This window comes from Morus notabilis, unplaced genomic scaffold (assembly GCF_000414095.1).
Source record: "Morus notabilis unplaced genomic scaffold, ASM41409v2 Scaffold184, whole genome shotgun sequence".
In the NCBI taxonomy this organism is placed as follows: Eukaryota; Viridiplantae; Streptophyta; class Magnoliopsida; order Rosales; family Moraceae; genus Morus; species Morus notabilis.
The window spans coordinates 1251305-1272165 of NW_010387636.1; the positions used below are offsets into that span (position 1 = coordinate 1251305).

At 33.4% G+C, this 20861-nt stretch overlaps 2 protein-coding genes across 2 annotated transcripts; one reads left to right on the plus strand and one right to left on the minus strand.

Annotated features, from left to right (window-relative positions):
- Positions 1-704: 704 nt before the first annotated feature.
- LOC21409459 (thioredoxin H-type) lies at positions 705-2139 on the plus strand. Its single transcript, XM_010115180.2, has 3 exons — positions 705-873; positions 1546-1668; positions 1786-2139. Exons 1-3 carry the CDS (start codon positions 784-786, stop codon positions 1930-1932), a joined length of 360 nt encoding a protein of 119 aa, XP_010113482.1. The 5' UTR covers positions 705-783; the 3' UTR covers positions 1933-2139.
- Positions 2140-2580: 441 nt separating this feature from the next.
- LOC21409460 (beta-galactosidase 3) lies at positions 2581-8533 on the minus strand. The gene is made up of 19 exons (XM_010115181.2): positions 8186-8533; positions 7940-8035; positions 7725-7837; positions 7408-7474; positions 7186-7278; positions 6845-6988; positions 6447-6535; positions 6234-6339; positions 6022-6109; positions 5817-5935; positions 5556-5720; positions 5222-5400; positions 4876-4985; positions 4690-4799; positions 4258-4368; positions 4059-4172; positions 3782-3984; positions 3345-3681; positions 2581-3249 (listed from the first exon to the last, which is right to left on the minus strand). The coding sequence occupies exons 1-19, from the start codon at positions 8351-8353 to the stop codon at positions 3118-3120; spliced, it is 2544 nt and encodes an 847-aa protein (XP_010113483.1). The 5' UTR covers positions 8354-8533; the 3' UTR covers positions 2581-3117.
- Between the last annotated feature and the right edge of the window lie 12328 nt (positions 8534-20861).

The following is a 20861-nucleotide window of genomic DNA, read 5'->3' on the forward strand; positions in this document are numbered from 1 at the left end:
ACTTTACGAGTTGACACGACACGATACGAAAATAACCCGTGACACGAAATTGACTCGTGAACCTGAAATTGACATGAAAATTGTATACTTTTATTTAGTTTTTTTACATATTAGAAATAACTTAAAATTCATAACACACTAAAATACAATAACATCCATTGAAATTAAGTAAATAATAGTATAAGATTTTGAGTATAACTATCATGATATCACAAGTTCATAATAAAATCAAAAATATGTAATGAAAAATATATGTATTTTTTAATTTTTTACGAGTTTCGTGTTGTGTTCGGGTTAAGTGTGTTCAATTTGAAATTGACCTATATTTTTCGTATCAATTTCAGGTCGATTCAATTTTGACTTAAACATTTTTTTTCTCAATCTTAACTTATAAAATTCATATTATTTTTAAATCGTATTATCGTGTCGTAATCTATATTACCAGCCTTACTAATGGGACTCACGTAGACCCGACTATTACGGGGTTTATGCCCTCATAACGGGGTTGTTCTGTAGGTCGCGAAGAAAAAAAAACTCAGACAGCTGGATTGCGCCCTTTTCCTTTTTTACGTTGCATGGGAATCCCCGACCGAACTGTATTTAACCGATGGCAAACTCGTAATTTATGCCCTGAACGGAGGTCCATTTTCCAAAATATACGGAAAGCGTCGTATGGAACCCATAAAGGATTAAAGGTTACTTTTTCGTTTTTTCTCTTTTTCTGTTGTGGGTAATTTCCGTTTTGGCTTGGGAGAAAATTCTTTCTTTTGAGGGCGAGAAAAAATGGCAGCAGAAGAGGGACAAGTGGTTAGTTGCCACACTCTTGAGGCATGGAACGAGCAACTTCAGAAAGGGAATGAATCTAAGAAGCTGGTAATTTATTATTTATTTCATTTTTTTTATCTCAAATTAATAATCTTTTTTTTCCTCGTAGATTTTATGGTTTATGATTATCTGATTTGGTGTGTTAAATTTTGATTTTGGTTCATAATCATCCGAGATTCATGCCCGAAAAATAATAATAATCGTGATAGAATTTTATTACAATTTACTCGATGTTGAATTACCTTGTCACTGTACACCCAAAATTTTCTGTGGATAGATAAACAAACAAAAGAATTTTGAAAAATAGTTCTTGATTTGAACTTTGAAGAATGGTTTTTGAATGTGAGCATCATTTTTATCCTGTTGTACTTTCTTCTGAGCACCAAGGATGAGTTTTTGTGTTTGGGATTGGAACAAATCTTAGTCCAAAAGGTGTCGTATCATATATGTTATGATTGTTCTTGAGATAAATTGAGCAGAGATCTGTGTATCAACATCCAATAATTGCGTGGTGGGTATTGCTATTTGTTTCTACAAGGGTTTAAATTGATTTGTTTGACTTCATCAGAAGTTAGTCTTGAGTATTGGAAATGTCTAATTGGCATTATCATATTGTGCATGATATACCATGATGACTGATGTTTTAGGATTGATATCACAGCAATACGAAATATATACACACACACATGTATAATGTCGTTTTTCTCACAATTGATGCAGGTGGTTGTTGATTTCACTGCTTCATGGTGTGCACCATGTCGATTCATTACACCGTTCCTGGTGGAGCTGGCAAAGAGGCTACCGGATGTCACATTCCTCAAGGTGGATGTTGATGAATTGAAGGTAGAAAATTAGAGGATACTATGGTAGACGATTTTTAACTGTCAGATTTTCATTTAGTTTTGTTAATTTTTCATATTTTTTTTCCCTTAAAAGATATATTGAACTCGGTGTGTGTAGCCGGTCGCTCAAGATTGGGCTGTGGAGGCAATGCCGACCTTCATGTTTCTGAAAGAAGGGACTATTGTGGACAAGGTGGTCGGAGCAAGGAGAGAGGAACTTCAGCAGACTATTGCAAAGCACACTGCTAGTTCTGCTTCAGCCTGATGATGACTCTACATTCTATGTTTGCATTTGGCTCTTAGAGGCCTTAAACCTCATTATATGTTGCTCTATTTGTGTAAACTTTTAGTTTACAAAATTTGTAATATGCTTGGTTTTAAATTGTAATATGGTATGAAGTATGAATATGATGGATTTTGTTGTCTTTATGTGATGAAAAGCATATTATATGTTTGTTTATGTATTTGGAAAGCAGACTCTTGGGAGTGTAGCCGTTACTAGATTCATTGTCTTCTTCCAATGGTTAAAGATGAAAAACGTTTTGTAGTTAGAATGTGTGTGGAATGAAATCTTGTTTATTTGCTTCTTCAAATTCATCCAATAAAAGTAGTAGGGACTTCAATTGGGATTTGCTAGGCTAAAACAGAGAAATACTTGATGAACACCATTTTTACCTCTGTTTGATTTGAATGGTTCAGAATTTTCCATCTTATACACAATTGAGCAATTTCAAAACTTGCCATTTGGATAGATACACAAGCGAACGAGAAAAGGGCACAATCTACAACTATGAATTGAACATACTGACCATTCCAATTTATAGTAGTTATCAATCTACAAAATGTTTAAAGAAAAGAAACAGAAACAGAAACAGAAAAAGAAAAAAATAAAAAATCAGGATGTAAATTGCACAATACATAAAAAGACACTTTAAATTTCATCAGGTACTGCACAGAAAAACAATGGTCACACTAGGATCCGTTCCCAACATGAACCTAATTGGGGTTTTGATAATTTTTCCCCCAGAAATGAAACAGAAACATTAAAAAACACTCAATAGACAACAGTACACCCACCTCATTTCCCAGTGCCTATATCCCGTTAAAAGGCCGGGGACCAGGGCCTGCCAATGACTGAACTCTACCTAAGGACCTCAATTGGAGGAGACCCTAGGAATATACAAACTTTAACAACCCTACAAACAAATGTCTTTCTCTAATGAGACCCACTAATGCAACATAAATTAGTAACTAATTGCCCTTTGGCAGTAAAAAACAGTAAACACCCAATATGAATTGAAAAGCATTCCACCTAACTAAACTTGCTTTTTGATTGTTTTTTTCTCTCTGTACTATTGCTTTTATTCTTCTTTGCTTGCTTTTGCTGGTAGTGTTGTAGTCAAAGTCATTTGATGCAACGTTGATGAACAGCTATTTCTTTCTTTCGTACCTAATTACCACCTCCAACTGTTGTGGGGCCACAGACGGCTTCGACCGATAGCCGCTTCAACACGTTTGGACACGGGTCTCCAAAGTTGCTATTGGCTATGGTGACTGCACATCTTTGCTTTCCTATACACTTCTGTGAAAATAGGCAATGAAAAAGACTCAATAGAGTTCAGTGAAAAGGGTAAGTATACCAAGTGGATTTTGGAACAAAATATGATGATTTACTACCTTCTCTATGACAGAATATGAGGCGGCGGAATGGCAAGTTCCTTGCTGGTAACTACCACATGTTCCCAAAGGAGTTCCGAAGCTGGCAAATTTGATGGAAGAAATTGCCTGGCCGTTACTACACCGGAGGTGAACCTTGGGACTGTGGAATTCTTCAGATTTTCCATAGCTTTCGATGTGCCAATTCTTTAATGTCGGGTGGTACTCAGTGACTTCAGCGCAAACAGTTGACACCGATCTCCTCACCAGAGAAATTCTTGAAGGATCTCCTCCAAGTTCCTCAAAAAGCACCAGGAGATTCTGTGTTGGCCTCAACCAAGACCGAGGCACATGGTACCTGAAAATGACATGTTTGCTTCAGTTAGCTACTCGATAAAGCTTTCTACTATACTTCAATACTATAAATTATATTTTAGTTTTCCCAAGTTCAACCATACCATCTTTGAGTTGGTTGTCCGCAACCAAACTGACACTTTGTGGGTTTAAAGCCCCCAGCATAATTGCATTCATTGCAGTTACCGTTAGCAAAAGCAGTCCAGTATCTCCCAATACTCTGCCCGTTGATCCATATTTGTCCTTTCCCCATGCCTTCCATGTCGAGAGCTAGCGGCTCATCGCCTTCAGGTGCATCAAAGTATGTCTGCATAGTTAAAAGAATTCAGAATTCTGTGGCTATCTCCGAAACAAGGCTCACTACATTTTGTCCTTGCATACCTTGTGCCAAGTCAATGGCTGCGGTCTTTGTGCAGCTAATGATCCGCTCATCCATTCAACGGAGGAATATTGATTTGGAGAGACGAGATCCTTGGACTCTCCTTTCAGCCCAACCTGTTTAGAGAGTTGGCACCATGAGGGAATATATATTTTTGAACAAGTGTCAAGGTAATGTGATTATCAATGTTAATTTAGGTACCTGATAGGTCCACTTCTGCCAGGATAAGTCCCATTTTCCCTGGTCAAGTCCATGTAGCACAACTGGACCAAGGATTCCTGTGCTCCATGTCTCATAATGTCCTCCCACATTCTTGAACAAAAAGAACCAGTAACTCTAGGTCATTACTAAATAAAAGAACAAATTCTAAGAAAAATTAGAGATTTATGCAAAGATCTTGGAGTTTTGCCTTCTAAAAAAAAAAAAAAAAAAATCACTAGGACTAGAAGAATGACAGTCTACATTATAGTTTCCATGACTAGGCTTTTCTTACACTTGATCTTTACCTGGATCATATAATCTAGGCCAGAAAATCCTAACGGCAACTAATCCAAGTTTGAACAACATGTTATTGCATCACAAGTATAGAACAAAACAAAGAGAATTAATGAGGTTCAAGGAAAGTGAACTAACTGGTAATCCAACAGCAACACTTAGTAGTGCAATTCTGTTTGTTCCAGCATGTAGATTAACCTTTCCAGTATATCTGAATCTCCTGCTCTCCCTTGATCCAAAGGCAGAACCTGTTATGAAACAGAATTTAAGTGTAAAGCCCTAATTGGATAATACGAAATCCATGCAAGTGAATCAAAGTTGTACCTGAAAGCTGTCCGTTAATGAAGACATGCACAGCATGGCCTGTTGATTGAACAATGAGAGTGGGAAGTTCTCCTTTGTGCAAGAAGGATTCGGATGCGCTGATACCCACACTGCATTCACATTAAGAAACAAAGGGATTGCTGTGATATGATTCATATCTACCATAACCTCTACTTTAATATCTAATCTAATGTGGGTAACATCTTATTCAAATACGAAAATATATTAATATTCAATTTCCTTTTAAGCATTAGGAAAACTTGTAGAAGCAGAAAAATGAGGAAATTAAGCAACCATCAAACATCGCAACAAAACATTTGATAAGAGTCGGGCAATCAAGTCTCACCTAGTAATGTACCACAAGTAATCACTAGTGTCTCTCGTTACATTTATCTGTTCCAAGAGACCAGGAGCTGTGAATGACGAGCTGTCATCGATAGAAGAAAGGTCCTCATTGAAACTCTCCCATGAGAACATTTGTGTATTTGTTGGCAACATTTCCATCTTTGATGTTTGAACTCCCACCTAAGGAGAAGAAATGACAGACATTGTTACTCCGGAAAGTTTTCAGCTCTCTAATGTTGTAGAAATTGTGAAAGTGGGATTATACAAAATGTCTCAGAAATTGAGCTCAGATGCAATTCAACGTCAAACTCCATATAGATTTCAAAAATTTATACCTTTGCAGTGTTAAAAACTACATTTCTACAGTCAGGGAGGATGCTGATGGACCAAGGAGGCAAGTTATAATGCATGTTATTGAACAACACTCTCGTTGCTGACTTTGTATCATAATTCGAGAGAAAAGCAGCACAATCTCCAGATTCTGAAGTGTACAAATGAGCCTAGAATTGCAAAAGAAATAGCCTGGAGTCAGTAAGCAATATTCAATTATCTACAGCCCAAAAAGCTTGGAGCTTAAGAAATTATGAGCTAAAAACCTGTTGATAACTCCCCAAAGACGTAATAACAGGATCAGCTGAAACTAGAGCTCGCTCGCACATCTTAATTGCTCTGTGAAGTTCCTTAAGATGACCATACTTTGGCTGTCTGATCAAACCTGCAAAATTTTGTAGCACGATAGTTAGGTACGTCATCACAATACTAAATTACTTTTGGAAATTAATCTCATATTTCGATTCTCACCATATTCATCCAGTGGAGCATCATAGTCATAGCTAGTTGTGATGAAAGGCCCACCAGCTGTACGTCCAAAATTCGTACCTCCATGATACTATTTCACGTAGAAAGAAGAAATAAGAATCACATTCCTTTTCTGTTGCTCTTGGAATTCTATCAATAATTGCCTACTTTAGTTCAGTATAATTCTTCTCAGAAACACGTTGAGAAAAACTGACCATGTAGTAGTTAACAAAGGATCCTCCTCTTTGTATGAATCGAGTAACAGCAAATGCCAAATCTTGAACCGGTCGATGATGAAGTGGACCACCGAATTCATTGAACCTTTATAATTTCCAGACACAAAACAAAAAAGGAAAGTAGTATCTATCACCAAATGCTCTTCAATCATTAAGTCAAGATTACAAAGAAAGATTCATAATACAACATACCATCCACTCCAAGCCTCTGTCCATATTGTAGGTTTGTAAGGCTTGTTAGGAGAGAAGGTATCACAGTAGAAACCATTACATGTGTTTATCTGCCAAAAGTAGCCGCAAGCAGATTTTCACCAATGTAAATGAAATGCAACTTATAAGGAAGAATCAAAACACAAGCAAAAGGGAGAATTCTGTGATACGACAGTTTTCAACTGTAACATTAAAATCATATTAGATTAAAAAAAGTACTACAGATTTACAGAACTTGATGAAAATCTGATGTTAAAAATTGTGACCCTATCAAAGAATTCTCCATAAAGATAATGTATAATCATTAACAAATTGATTGAAAAATGTATCACTTAATAAGCCTAAGATGAGAATGGATTAGAGATGGTTGGAAAGCTTACCACTGGATCTGGGGCATCTTCTTCCTTGCACATAACCCACGGCACTCCAGTTTTCAAGCCGACAGCCATTTTTGCAGCCCAAGTCATGTAATTATGAGCAGGGGCCCCAAATAACTTACTTTGCACACCATATTCATTTTCAATCTGAACCCAAAAAAGCACATTGTTATTGCAATTGACTTGGAATAATAGTTTCACTGCCTCTGTAACTAAACTTAACTAGACCCTTCTACTGTATTATTCAAAAACAACACAATTTTTACAAATTAGGTTGAATATGGTAAGAATTTAACATTTCCCATTTAAAAGAAAAAAAGTACTTGCACATATGAAGTTCATACCTGAGAGAGTATAATGGGCCCACCCTGGGACTCGAATAAGTTCTCCTTCTTCATCATTCCCACAATCTTTTCAGTGAACCCTTGCATTGCCCTCTGCAACACATAAGGTTTTTAAGTAAATGCAACTGATAATAATGCTAAATAGTAGAGCACAAGAATTTCTGAAGCAAATTATAAAATTAAAAAAAAATAAATATAAAAAATCTGAAGGTGAAAAAAAACCTTGAAAGGCTCATTGTCTGTTCTGAAGCTGATCCCAGGAACATACTTTAGCCAAACGGGGAAGCCTCTACAAAGAACAAGAATTAGAGAATTTTAGCTTTGAAAATTGTATATTTTAGGAAAAATTCGGGTCAAATAAAAATTCTTAAACTAAATGAAAAACGTAACAATAAAGTTTGAACAAAAAGGAAGAACTAATACGTAACTGGCCGGGCGAAAAAAAAAATCCTAAATTCGGAATAAGGAGATGACCAAGACCAAGCAAGTGAAAAAACAATTAAAAAATTAAAAAATCTAGAGAGAGAGAGAGAGAGTACCCAAAATTCCACTCAGCACAAACGTAAGGTCCAATGCGAAGGTGAGCATAGAGCCCAGCTCTCTGTATCAACTTTATGAACCTCACCAGATCATATCTCCCTTCAAAATTATACTAAAAACCCACACACAAAAAAGTCCAAAGTGAATTTAGAGAGAGAAGAGGAAAAAAACAGAGCAAGAAGAAAAACCAAAAAAAAAAAAAAAAAAGAAGTACATTGCCAGGAGAAGGCTCGTGCACATTCCAGAAAACGTAGGTTTCAACCACATCTAGACCTCCATCTTTCGCCTTCTGTATCAGATCTTCCCACATCTTTAAAAAAAAAAAAAAAAAAAAAAAAAAAAAAAAAAAGGACCCAAAAAAAAAAAAAGAAAAAAAAAAAAAAAAAAAAAAAAATCATAAAAGGATCCACAAAAAGAAAAGAAAAGGAAATAGGAAAGAACAGAAAATTTGGAAATTAACCTCAGGAGTGCTTCTGGGGTAATGAATGGAACCAGAGAAGAGAATTCTTCTTTGCCCATTTATCACAATGGCCTTTCTATCATACGTTACATTACATTGAATCAGCTCTGAACCCACAACTAAAACCAAGCAAATGAACAACCAAAACTTTCGAACACTGATCTCCATTTTCACTGTTTCTCTCTCTCTCTCTGAGATCACTAAGAAGAGAATGAATGAAATTGGAAAAATGCAGAAGAAGAAAGAGAGAGAAAATGTGGTTGGTTTAGACTTAGAGAGAAACAGCAAGAGGGTCCATTTCTGAGGGACTCTTGACAGAGACGCAATATATATATATATATATATATGTGTGTGTGTGTGTGTGTGAGTGTGTTTATAGATATATATGTATATGTATACAGATTTCAGTTGTTTACAGTCCACAAGTGTCGAGAGTCGTCACTGCGTGGCTGCGAAGCACAAAAGAAAGGGGGACTAAAAAAGAGAAAACTGTCAAATAGTGCAAAAGGGGAAGAGGTCAGTAAAATTAACGGGCTTTATACAGTTAGTTAGCCTTAATTAAATACAGTTTTTATGGAATCTTGTAAAGTGTACTCGTTGAGGTTATTTCCTTGTTATTGCTAGTGCTCCTTTGCTTTTAGGCCCTAATTTCGTTTAGTGCCTATTGCCTAAGCTAAAAATGGTCGGTGCATTACCTAGTGAAGATTAAACCGGTTATTTTATTTATTTATTTATTCACTTTTTTTTAATGAAGCAATCCAAGCGCAAAAATCTAATTTATGTACGTATTTCTTATTTCACTTTTTTTTTTTCTCTTTTATAAGTAATCGGGAGAACAAATCTAGTTAAGACTAAATAGCACTTAAACTGTTATGTGACAACTCTAAATACATTTTGTGCCACTAAGAGAATGGATCGATATATCTATTATCTAACATTACTATCAAGGCTTTTTATTAATCAACTTTTTGTGCTGAATTAAGGGCGTTTGACTTGCGCAGGAGATTTTTTTTTTTTTTTTTGGTGACTTTACTGGGAGATTGTCACAAGTACTTACGGTGGAAAAAAAAAAAAAAAGAAAAAAAAAAGTGGGGGAAGCTACACCTACACCACATCATTCCCCATTTGCCGCTTTGTCTTGGAGCTGGCTTTTCACAAAGGCATCAAGGCATGACATGCCGTACCTTTTCCATGTGAACCCCCAAACCCTTTTCTTTCCTCCTTTAAATTTCTGGAGTTTTATACAATAAGGTATTCTTATCATATTAAAAGTAGCTCATGGCTTGGAATTTTAAATCTGATCAAATTCATATCATGCTAAAAAATATATGTAAAATTAACAAAATTTGATACGAACGGAATGGTTCAAACCCGTAGGCCATTTTTTCCTGCCTTCTAATTTTCATAAAGCTCCAATTTCTTTTTGGCTGTTTTTGGGTCATGTGAGCATGAAAATGTGGAACTCTTTCTTAATTATATGGGCCCCGTTTATTTCACTGATTCGAATTTAAAATTTGAGTTTTGCTACAGTAAAAAATTCTCACAAACAATCACATCTAACTTTTTTGCTACAGTAAAAAATTCTCACATAAAATTACTTCTCAACTCGAATTAAAAACTCAAATTAGCGAACTAAACGGCCCAGTATCTATCATCTTATTTATCACCCTTTCCTTTGTCACCATCTTCCCTTGCCACCTTTTTTGTCTTAGACTGCTCTCTCTCTCTCTCTCCAGCATTAGCTTCCAGTAGATCTGTTATCTCTGCCTCGTAAGATCTCAAATACCAGCTGTCAGTTGAAGCTCCATCACAATACACTATTGCTTTTGGCTCTTTCCAGTCCGCATTGAACTACTCTGATAATTCTGACTCAGGCTTCTATGTGACCCTAATATAGAAAAATCACTAATCCCACGGAAAATTGTGCTATTTTTTCGTTGATTTATAATTTAAATTTAAATTAAGATATAATTTTATGTGATAAATTTTTATTATAGTAGAAAAAATTAGATATAATTTTTTATAAAAAAATTTAATTATTATAAAATTGAAATTAAAAATTTAAATCGATAAAATAAATAATGCCTCAATTTATTCTTCTAATGCCTGTGAATGGGTAAATAAATAAACTTGTTATTAATTAAGATACAGGAAATATATAATATTCCTCTTTTACACACACCTTCTGCTTAGCTTCTTCTTAAATTACATTTTCTGTTCGCAAATTTGGCAAAAAACGAGAAGTATCTTATACATTAAATGCTGGACTATAACATGCTAGATGTAAATGAACACTTCTAGATTAGATTGCTTCATTTTGTAATAACGTAATATTCTAGCAAGTTAAACAATTATGTTTCATGAAATGTAACGGATATATTTGAAGAATTCTCTGTAGTTTAAGCAACATTTATAGTCAAAAAGCGAAAATCTGTAGGTACGAAATCCATGCATGCTTTGAGAAATTTTTTAACGTGAAAAAAAAAAATAATAACTTTTAAGTTTTAACTAGTATTCCCTTGTTGATTAGCAACAAAAACAAAAAAAACAAAAAAAAAAAATCTAGTATTCCCTGTTGGCGGGGGTGTCATAATTTTTATTTTTATTCTTATTTTTTTTAGAACCGCAAAAACATCACAAAGACATTGGAAGCATAACTTTGACCATAAAGTTCAAGCATGATTTTGACTGCTCTTCTATCCAATCAAAACATGCCACTTAAGCAATATGCTCTTTCGATGGCTCACAAGAATTTTTAATTGCTATTCAGAAAGAACACATAATGAAAAATTAAAAGAAAGAAAAATAAAAGAATTTCTTGATTGGCGCTAACAGATTGGTTCCCGCGGATTCAATATCACAAAAGAAAGGACGTGGCAGTTTCTTTTTTGCTTTAAACAAATGAGTGAATGAAACAACTCTAAACCGCGGCTGTTCAAGGGTTTATTGAGTTAAAAACTTAAAAAAATAATTTAAAATTATAATTTTATTTAAATTTATATTCTTTTAAGTTTGAACTCGAGTTTAAATTTAAGTTTGAGATTAAAATTTGAGTTTAAGTTTCTCCTTCAACTCGAGAAATTCGAACTCAAATTAATAAATAATATTTTTTCTATTCTTAAAAATACTATAACTTTTTTGTTTTAATTCTGATTGAGATGATTTTTCTTTATATGTGTTGAAAACGAAAAGATAAATAAAACCCTACTCATATACCCTATTAAAATTTTTCATCAGTATTGAGTTTTTATTAAAATACTATATAAATACAAATTCAAGTTTTGACTCACTCAAATACAAACTCAAAAAGATTATTATCTCAAATCATAACTCAAATGTACACAACAAAATACAAACTCAAATTATAACTTCAACTCAAGTTATAATTCAAACTCAACTCAAAATCTACACTTAAATTACCTAACTCAAAAATGACAAAAGAACGGCCCCTAAATTATCAAATGCTTTGCATTTAAAAATGAATTAGGAGTTAAATAATCACAAAGCCCAATGTGCACTTTAATTATTCCAACTGGTTATAGAATTATAGTCCACAAAAAAGTCAACTAGGGGTTTCGTTATAAAATGGGTTGTGATCTTTAATTATCAGACCCACATGGCATTTTTCTTTGCTAAATGAAACCATCTAATCTAACTACTTAACTAGCCTTTTTTTCCAAAAAAAAAAAAGTTTTTCTCTAGTCTTTGCTTCCGTACTTAACTCTGATTATTATTATTATTATTATTATTTTAAAAGAAGGGAAAAGAAAAATAGCATTCCGCGGCGTGAAGAGTGGAGGGAATGGGGAAGTTGGGTAGCCGAAGACAGTGGGGCCTAAGTCCCACTCCGGTTAGTCTGATTCTCAACTTTGGCGCACATTACGCACTTGTTTATTTCAGTTAGGTAGCCCACTTTTGCTCCACACAATCCACAACTTAATATTCACCCGAAAATATGTCACCCATTCATTCAGATTTTGTGGGTGATGGGCTGAGATTTTAGTCTTACATAAAAAGGAAAAAAAAATGGCCATTTTTAGTTTATCAACTTGTTTAACCATTAATATTTTGTTATTTTACACCAAAATTTTTACTAAATTTGAATAACGAATTGCGTGGCAAGTGACTCGTGCATGTACTACACTCAACGCCTAAGAAGGTGGCTCTCTTTAAGATTTTTCCCAGCTCTCTTTTACCTTAGGCAAAAAATGTTTAAAGACACCACCGGTGTTAAACACCAGCACTTATAAAAAGTGAGTCTCATATATGAGTCACACATTGCAAGACCCACATTTTATCAGTGGATGGTGCTTAGTAACATCGGTGCCATATATTAGGGCTCTAGTCAAGCCAGCATTCCATCTAATCTCGCCGCTAGAAGCATTAATGCACTTCCGTTGATGCTCTTCATCACTCGACAATGAGTTTTGGCTCACTTTTCCCTAAAACTCATGTTTGACTTAAGCATTGCAGTCTCTTTAGAGAGCACCCGGTTTTTTTCTATTTTTATAGTGTAGTTTCACCTGAAGCAAATGTCCCAACCAACATGATGTTCACGTCGGAAAATCTAAATCTAACATCAACGCATCATTTAGTATTCAAATTTGGTAAATAAATCTTTCTTATATAATGCAGGATCGAATCCGTAAGTAATTCACAAATCTAACCCGATCTCACCTTATATCTTGTCGTTTAACTTATCGGACCGGCAATTTATTGAACAACTTAATAGCCATAATATTACCCTTTATTATTAATTTTACCATAATAATGTAATGCTCTTGAGTATTGTAATTTATCAATTATGGTGATTATCACATTATTAAAGTTGCAGAGTTAATTAGTCTTGCTGTAATTCAAGATGATGTGATTGTCACATCATCTTAGCTCTAAATTCAAGAAAAGAAGAAAATTTGTCACATCACCTTGGTAATATATGTAAAACCCATAAACAACTTAGTGCCCATAAAACGAACAAGATTTCGTTAGTTTGAACTGCCAATTCAACTAGTTATTAAGGAACAACAGGTGAGCACTGTATTTTCTGCATGAAAAAACAGAAATATGTAGGGTTAGTGGGACCTACTTTGGGAGGTCCCACTTATGAGTTACACCATACCTAAAATCTTTGTCCATATAAACGCTCAAAAGAAAGAAGATTAAAAGCATATATCAAAGTGCATCCATATTTAAGGTGGCAAATGTTAGGCACATTCTTTTATGCTATATAAGGACCAAATTAAAACGCAACACGCATTCCCCCTTAATCACTGGCTGGTTACAGCATCATGGTCAAAATCTTCTTTATAAGTGTGACCTGTCATCTCAGAAACTAGTGTTCCTCGAGCTTTCAAAGCATTACTAGTACTAGATTCCATTCTTCGTTTCTTTTAATTCTTCTTGGCCTTAGTTTGCAAAGAATTATGTTGCTTTAAATGTTTTAGGTATTTGTTTCAAAGCAACAATCTAACAGAATTTATTGCAATAGTGGTCTCATCCCTTTGCTTGTCATGGATATATATATATATATATATATATATAGGAGATATCATTATTTCGGTGTACCATTAATGATCACATGTTCGACAAATGAAATGTCTATTTAACAAGTAAAACGTGTGAGACTAACATCACTAGCATATTGACAATATTTAAGCTTACATAAATCTAAGAATACTGACGTTTTCTTAAATCGCTTCGATCTCATTAATGATTAATGTCTTTTTTTTTTTTTTTCAATTAATGTTTGTAACAAACATTCATATTACCCGAACCCAAACGATAACCCAAACGATGATAGTTTTTTTTTTTTTTTTTGTATTTTCTCATAAATAAGCTAACATATTATTTGTTTTAGAAAATTCTATTATAGGTGAAATAAAGAAAAATGCATTACAGTATGGTGTGGACTCTGTATATTTATAGTAGATCCCCTCAAAATTACAGAAGATCACCTAAACAAATATACAAAATTAAGGAAAATTGATAAAAGTTGTGGTTGAAAACTACATATTCTAGAGAGATTACAGGTACAACCCTACACTGAATTTCACGATAAAGTGTCGAAAACAAATTCATCACCCATAGTTTAAGAACTAAAGGGTCCGTTTAGTTCGCTGATTCGAGTTTTTAATTCGAATTAAGATGTGCTTTACGTGAGAGTTTTTTATTAAATATGACTATTTTTTAGAATTTTTTTACTGTAATAAAATTCAAATCGATAAAATAAACGGGATCTATAACCTACACTCTTGACTTTTTTCCTATATAATATACATATAAATAAGTGCACACTATAAAATATCTATTTTTAACTCTATCAAAGAACTTATCTAACTGTTTGTTTAAAGAAAAAGGCATTTAAAGAAGAAGGCAACTTCTCATAATTCAAAAAAATCAACAAAAAATTATGCTTAAAAAAAGTTGTAGATTTGAGACAAAATAACGGCACGTAGGAAGGAAAGAATAGATTATGAAATGGACACGAGTCGTGTGATTGGGACCACTCGATCGGCTGAGTGGGTGGCGGTCCACGTGACAGCAGTGGACCCCATGCGTCGTGGTTGAGCATGGGGTCCGCGAGAAAATGCGTCGGTGCGCCACGCACAGGTGTCGCCGTCACAGACCCGTCATATTATCTGAGCAAAGTATCACACGCCGTTTCTCGCCGTCAAACTTTCATTGCAGCCAAGGTCTAGAGATCCTTCTACCGTTAACGTCGGTGGCGAGCGATTCCGTTAAGCAAAACTCGTATCTGTCACTTCGCCTAGAATATTCTCTCTGTGCTAGTTCTTTTTTTGCACGCGCCACCGAGAATCTGCATCGTACGCTTTCCACTTCGCAGTAAATAAATATATGTTTTTTAAACTTTTATTGAGTTTGCGTCCCATGTTTTATTTAATGATTAGTTGATTTGATTGGTTGATTTTCAATAAACCTTGTCAAAGTGAGTCGTTACTTTCACGAGCGGTAGTCTCGCGTAGTTTTGTCATCGCCTAAATTAGTGGGAAGGTTCACGTAGCACAGTAGAGAGGATCCATGTTGGATCCTATGAAAATTGCGGCCACGTGGTTCGATTCTGCCTCTTTGACTATTATCACTCCTCTTATTCATTAGTAAGGTTTCGGGTTCTCTCTCTTTTTTTTTCTAAACAAAACAGTAATTTTCTTTCTTTCTTTATTTTTCTTTATTATTTTTTTTTTGCTAGAAAGCAAAATAGTAATTTATAATTAAAGGAATTTTTTTGGTGTTAAATTTTTTTTACTTATCAATTGTCAGATTTGTATTATTTTTCAATCTGATTTGACTTTTAAGCAGAATAAATATAAATTTAACAGTTAATAAATTAAAAATAACAGTATTCCTAAAAAAGAGAGAACACAAGAGAAAGTCCCTTATAATTAACTTTTGTTGCTGGAATTTAAAAAATTATGTGTTGATAAGTTTCAGCTCGCCCTGTTCATTTCGCTTGTTTGTTTGAGTTGAGAATTTAATTAAAAAGTGAATTCATGTGAAAGAAAATACTATAATAAAAAAGTCACAATTGAATTTTTACGAGAAAAAATACTGTAATAAAAACTTGAGTTATAATTTGAACTAGCGAAATGAACAGAGCCTTATTAAATTATTCTGGTGTGAGAACAAAAGCATTCATTTTAATTAATATATTTTAATTATTTGTGCTCAACGTGATTTGGTGAAAATAATGGGAAAAGGGTTATAATACGAGAACTGTAAATAAAAGCAAGGCACATAAACTTTAGTTTTCAATGTAATATTGAATACTCGATCAACTACTTTACGCTCAATGTAACGACTTTGAATGTTTTACAATAATTTTACCGTACCCATGATATTCTTATTAGGTACTCTTAAATCTAAATACTCGTTTTATTATTTATATATTTCTAATGTGATCTAATTAAAACTTGTGAATAGAGAGTAATTTTTACATCCTTACCATAAAAATTTCTTCTATAATTAAATGAAGTTTTCTTTTGTTTGTCCATATATATACTTATTACCTCGTATTTTATTGTCCATATAGCGATACATTCGGCGAAGATTCTTTGTTGAATCCTATGTCCGATCACTTTAAGATCATGCTGTACATTTTTTCAAAGATAGTTCCTAATTAGTTCATGCGATGTGATTTTAATAATAATAATAATAATAATAATAAATTGAGAAACGACATGAATTTTTACATAAAACATTTCTAACAGCAACACTTATAATTCTTTGGAAGAACATATCATGCGGATTATGATATGCGCAACAAGAATATATATACATGATTTTCACTGAGAAAGCATTTTGACATAGTTATATATAGAGCTTCTTAAGTCATAGTTTCATCATCATGACAATGCATTGGACAGTGCGCAAGTGCTGCTAATAGACATATTAATGGGGGCATAATAGACATCTGGGCAAGGCAACAAATTAACGTGCCCCAAAAAATGTCTGCATCAAAAACCTGTCTATTATATCATATAGTTTTGTGAAAAAACTTTTATATATACGGTTTCTTCGTCAGAAGTAGAACTTTATGCATATAACGTCCCTATTAGAATCTGTCTCATTCTAGTACAATATATGGATATATAAGCAATCGAGTTTAATATTAATAGGCTTAAATAAAGGTAGAACTATTTTTCTTCCTTCAAAACAATAATGAACAAGGACATGATCAGTGAACTTATTCGTCTTTTCCTTTTTTTTTTTTTTTTCTTTTTTAAATCGGTGATAGCTGATTATTAATTATAAGGAGAATTCTGCGAGATTAATCTTTGATGAGACATAGTTGTTAATCGTTAAATTCATTTAGACTCACTCGTATGATATTAGAATAGGTACAACAATTTCAAGAAACTTGATGAAGATATAAGGTAGTATTATTTTAAAGCTTTCCATGAGCATGTGTATGATATATATATGTTAGATTGATCATAACCTTGATACATATATGATCGTTCAAAACAGAATCTTAATTAACGGTAATGTATTTTTTTTTTATATATTATTGTAAAATTTTCGTTTGTTTTCTTTTCTTTCCCTACTCTATCATAGAATTTTCCTAATTAAGGAGCCATTCTAACAAATTTGGCCGTTAGAAAAAAAAAAAAGAAAAAAAAAAAAAAGAGGAGAGGGGATAAGGAACTGAGGAAGTTGTATTCATTAGGGCCTTTGCACGCCCTACAAAACTACTATTCCTTCAACTGTAATCTTCAACTGATGAGGAAGTGCTCTACTTTCTGTGCCTATCATTGTCTTAGTGACAATCAAACCAACGTTTTAGGGGCAGACGTTGGCTTTCCATGGCATAATGATCTCACCCATCTAGAAAGCCTCTCTCTTTGTGTTCCTTCAATTATAAGGCAACACCCCAAAAAGTAGATAATTGGATTCCCATCTTTTCTCCATTCCTTGTCTGAAGAGCCATCATCAAAGAATGTGGAAAACACTTTTCATTTATCAGTAATAAACTTCATTATCATGTCTCTCATATTAGCTTTATCTTAGTTAATTTGTATTAATTAAATAAAAACCTAAGAATCGAACGTTATATACATTCTCCCGTAGTAAAACTTTCAAGATTTCAAGATCTATTAAGACTTCACATTATTAATTGACCGTTAATTTGTGTCATGTGATCTATATAATAAAAAAAGGTACATCAAAATATGAATGATGATATCCTTGTTAATTTTCACATCAAGGTGATCTGTAATTTAAAAGGGCCCACTTGTTGTTTATGTATGCATGCAAATAATAGATGTAACGGATATAATAAAGGGTAATCTTGACAAATATTCTTTAAAAGTGTATGGATCAAGATTTTTATCTTGCACTCTTGATTCATAATCTTTTTAGTCTAACAATTATACTAATAAAATGATATTTATTAAGAGTAAAGGATAAACGTTCAGTCTCATATAAACTCTCTATTTTTTTCCTATAAAAGTTAATCAGTTGTGGACGTTTGTCATTGAAAAGGTTAACATTGACAGTGAAGGGAACAATACTTGTACATAAATCCTACATGCTATATTGACAAGTGTGTCCCAAAACAAAAGCAACAAGCAATTATTTTAGGGCTCTAAAATGTTCTGAGAAGCACATAATGTGACTAATACATCGTAATATCTAGACACATTAATTATCTACGCTTCATGCTGTAATCATAGTTTTCTTTATTATAACAATGTTGATAACGGTATTCCTTACCTAACGTCTTTGAACACAACCGTTATGAAGGAGGTTAATGATATTTTCTATTGTATTAAACATTATGAACAGACATTATTATTAAACGTTGTAATAAATTTTTGGTAGTACTTTTGGTAAATACATTGATTCCTAATGCCATGCATCATTAGTGAAAGTCCATTATATAAAGGAAAACACAAAAAATTGCGTATTGAAGTGGCAACATAGACCTTGTCACATGGCCCCAAATTAATATCTAAACAAGGCATGCATAAAGGAAGGTGGTGCATTAATTCAAAGACATAATTTCTTGCTTTTGGAGCATAATTAAGGACGCAGGCCCATGTTGAATTTTTCTTCACGTGAAGTTAAATTATACCAATATTAGTGAAAAGCATGCATATTGAGCTGATTTCACATTCATACGAGATCCTAATTCACACTAAATATATGTCAATTGTCATGGCTTCCTCACAATTAAGTCAGTCGATAAAAGGCTTAATGAGAAATGGCCCATTTGAATTTGAAGCCCAAAATGGACACCGTCCAGAGTGGGTAGTAGATGTTCATCACTTTTAGAAAGATGAATTTTACATACACCTCCATTCTTGAAAATTTAATTTTCGCATCAAAATAATAACGAGACGTCAAATGTGGTACATATAAGTCTAATCTACACGAGTTCAAGTAGAGTGAGGGAGAACCACAATGGGTTGGCACAGCAGTTATCTTAGGGTCCGTTTAGTTCGTTGATTTCAGTTTATAATTTGAGTTGAGATATAATTTTACGTGAGAGTTTTTTATTATAGTAAAAAAAATTAAATGTAACTGTTTTTGAGAACTTTTTACTGTAATAAAATTTAAATTCTAAACTTGAATATGTAAAGTGAACGAAGAAGCCTAGTATCTTTCCTTCTTTTCCTGGCAGGATGTTCCCTAATTTGAATCTTGGCAGCCCAATATAGAAAGTCTTGCCCAATTAACACTCAACAGGGTTGCACGCTGTTGGACTTATGATGGTTTACTTCAAATAAGACTCATCCTTCAAATAGAATTGAGAAAATCAGTAAACTCACTTTTTTAAATGTATTGTTATAAGATTTTTATTCTCTTAATTAATATAGTTATTTGACTAAACCGTATTATTAATGTAAAGAGTAAAAATTTAAGATCAATTATAAAAAGATATTTGTCTATTTTTTCTTATAGAATAGGGTCATATCCTTTTTATTCCGTAAGTGGGGGTCCTGGAATTTCTTCTTTATATATAAAGGGGTGGCAATTCGGGTTGGTGGGTCGTGTTCATGTCGTGTTGACCTACTTAGTTGACACGAATAGACCTGACACAAACACGACCCATTTAATAATCGTGTCAAAATATAAAACCCAAACACGACCTGTATATTGGCGGGTTGACACGATACGACACGAATAACCCGTTTATTAAACAGGTCATAAACGTGTCATGTCAACCCGTTGATTACCTGTCAATCCGTTTATAAAATGGGTGATAAATGGGTCGTGTTAACCTATTTCTGAACCTACTTTTGATCCTGTTTATAAAATAGGTGTAAATGGGTCGTGTTAACCTATTTCTGAACCTATTTTTGATCCTGTTTATAAAATGGGTAATAAACGGGTTGTGTATTCGTGTTACCTAAATATGACATGTTTAATAAACAGGTTATGACGGATCAATTGCGGGTTAACCTGAAAATGACACGTTATTTAATCGTGTTTTATGGATTCGACCTGATTTTGACCTGGACATATTTATGATAAACCCAAACCCGTTAATTTCGTGCGGGTTTCGAGTCGTGTCATCGTGTCACTACCCAGATTGCCAGTTCTTATATATGACAAGGACGGTGAGTGAGATGGCATTAATATATATATATATATATTATTAGCAAAAAACAATAGAGTTAAACTTTAAAGGACCGCCCATAGTAAGGGAGTATAAAGATAAACGTTTTCTTAAATATTATGAGATTTCAATCCACATATAGTTCTCCCTTTATATATCAAATTGGCAGGGGATATAATTTTAAGAGAAGGATACAAAATAAAAGAGAAAAATTTGGAGAGCATATTTTCTAATTGGAAAAGAAAACAAATTCTCCTCAAGGTGTGTTTGGTTGGGTGGAAAAGAATAAAATAGATTAGAATGAAATTCTAGTTTGATGTTTGGTTAGATTTATAAAAAAAGAATGATCATTCAACAGGAATGACCATTCACCCATTTTGAGTGAATCATCATTCCTTCCTCATATGAGAGGAATGGTCATTCTAAGTTTTTTTTTTTTTTTTTCATAATTACCCTTCAATATTATAATATAATTAAAATATATTATATAGTAGTTATATAATATAATATAATATAATATAATATATATATCAAGCCAAATCAGCAACACTTGCACCAAAATATAAATGATAACAAGATAAACTTTCCGTGCAGCAA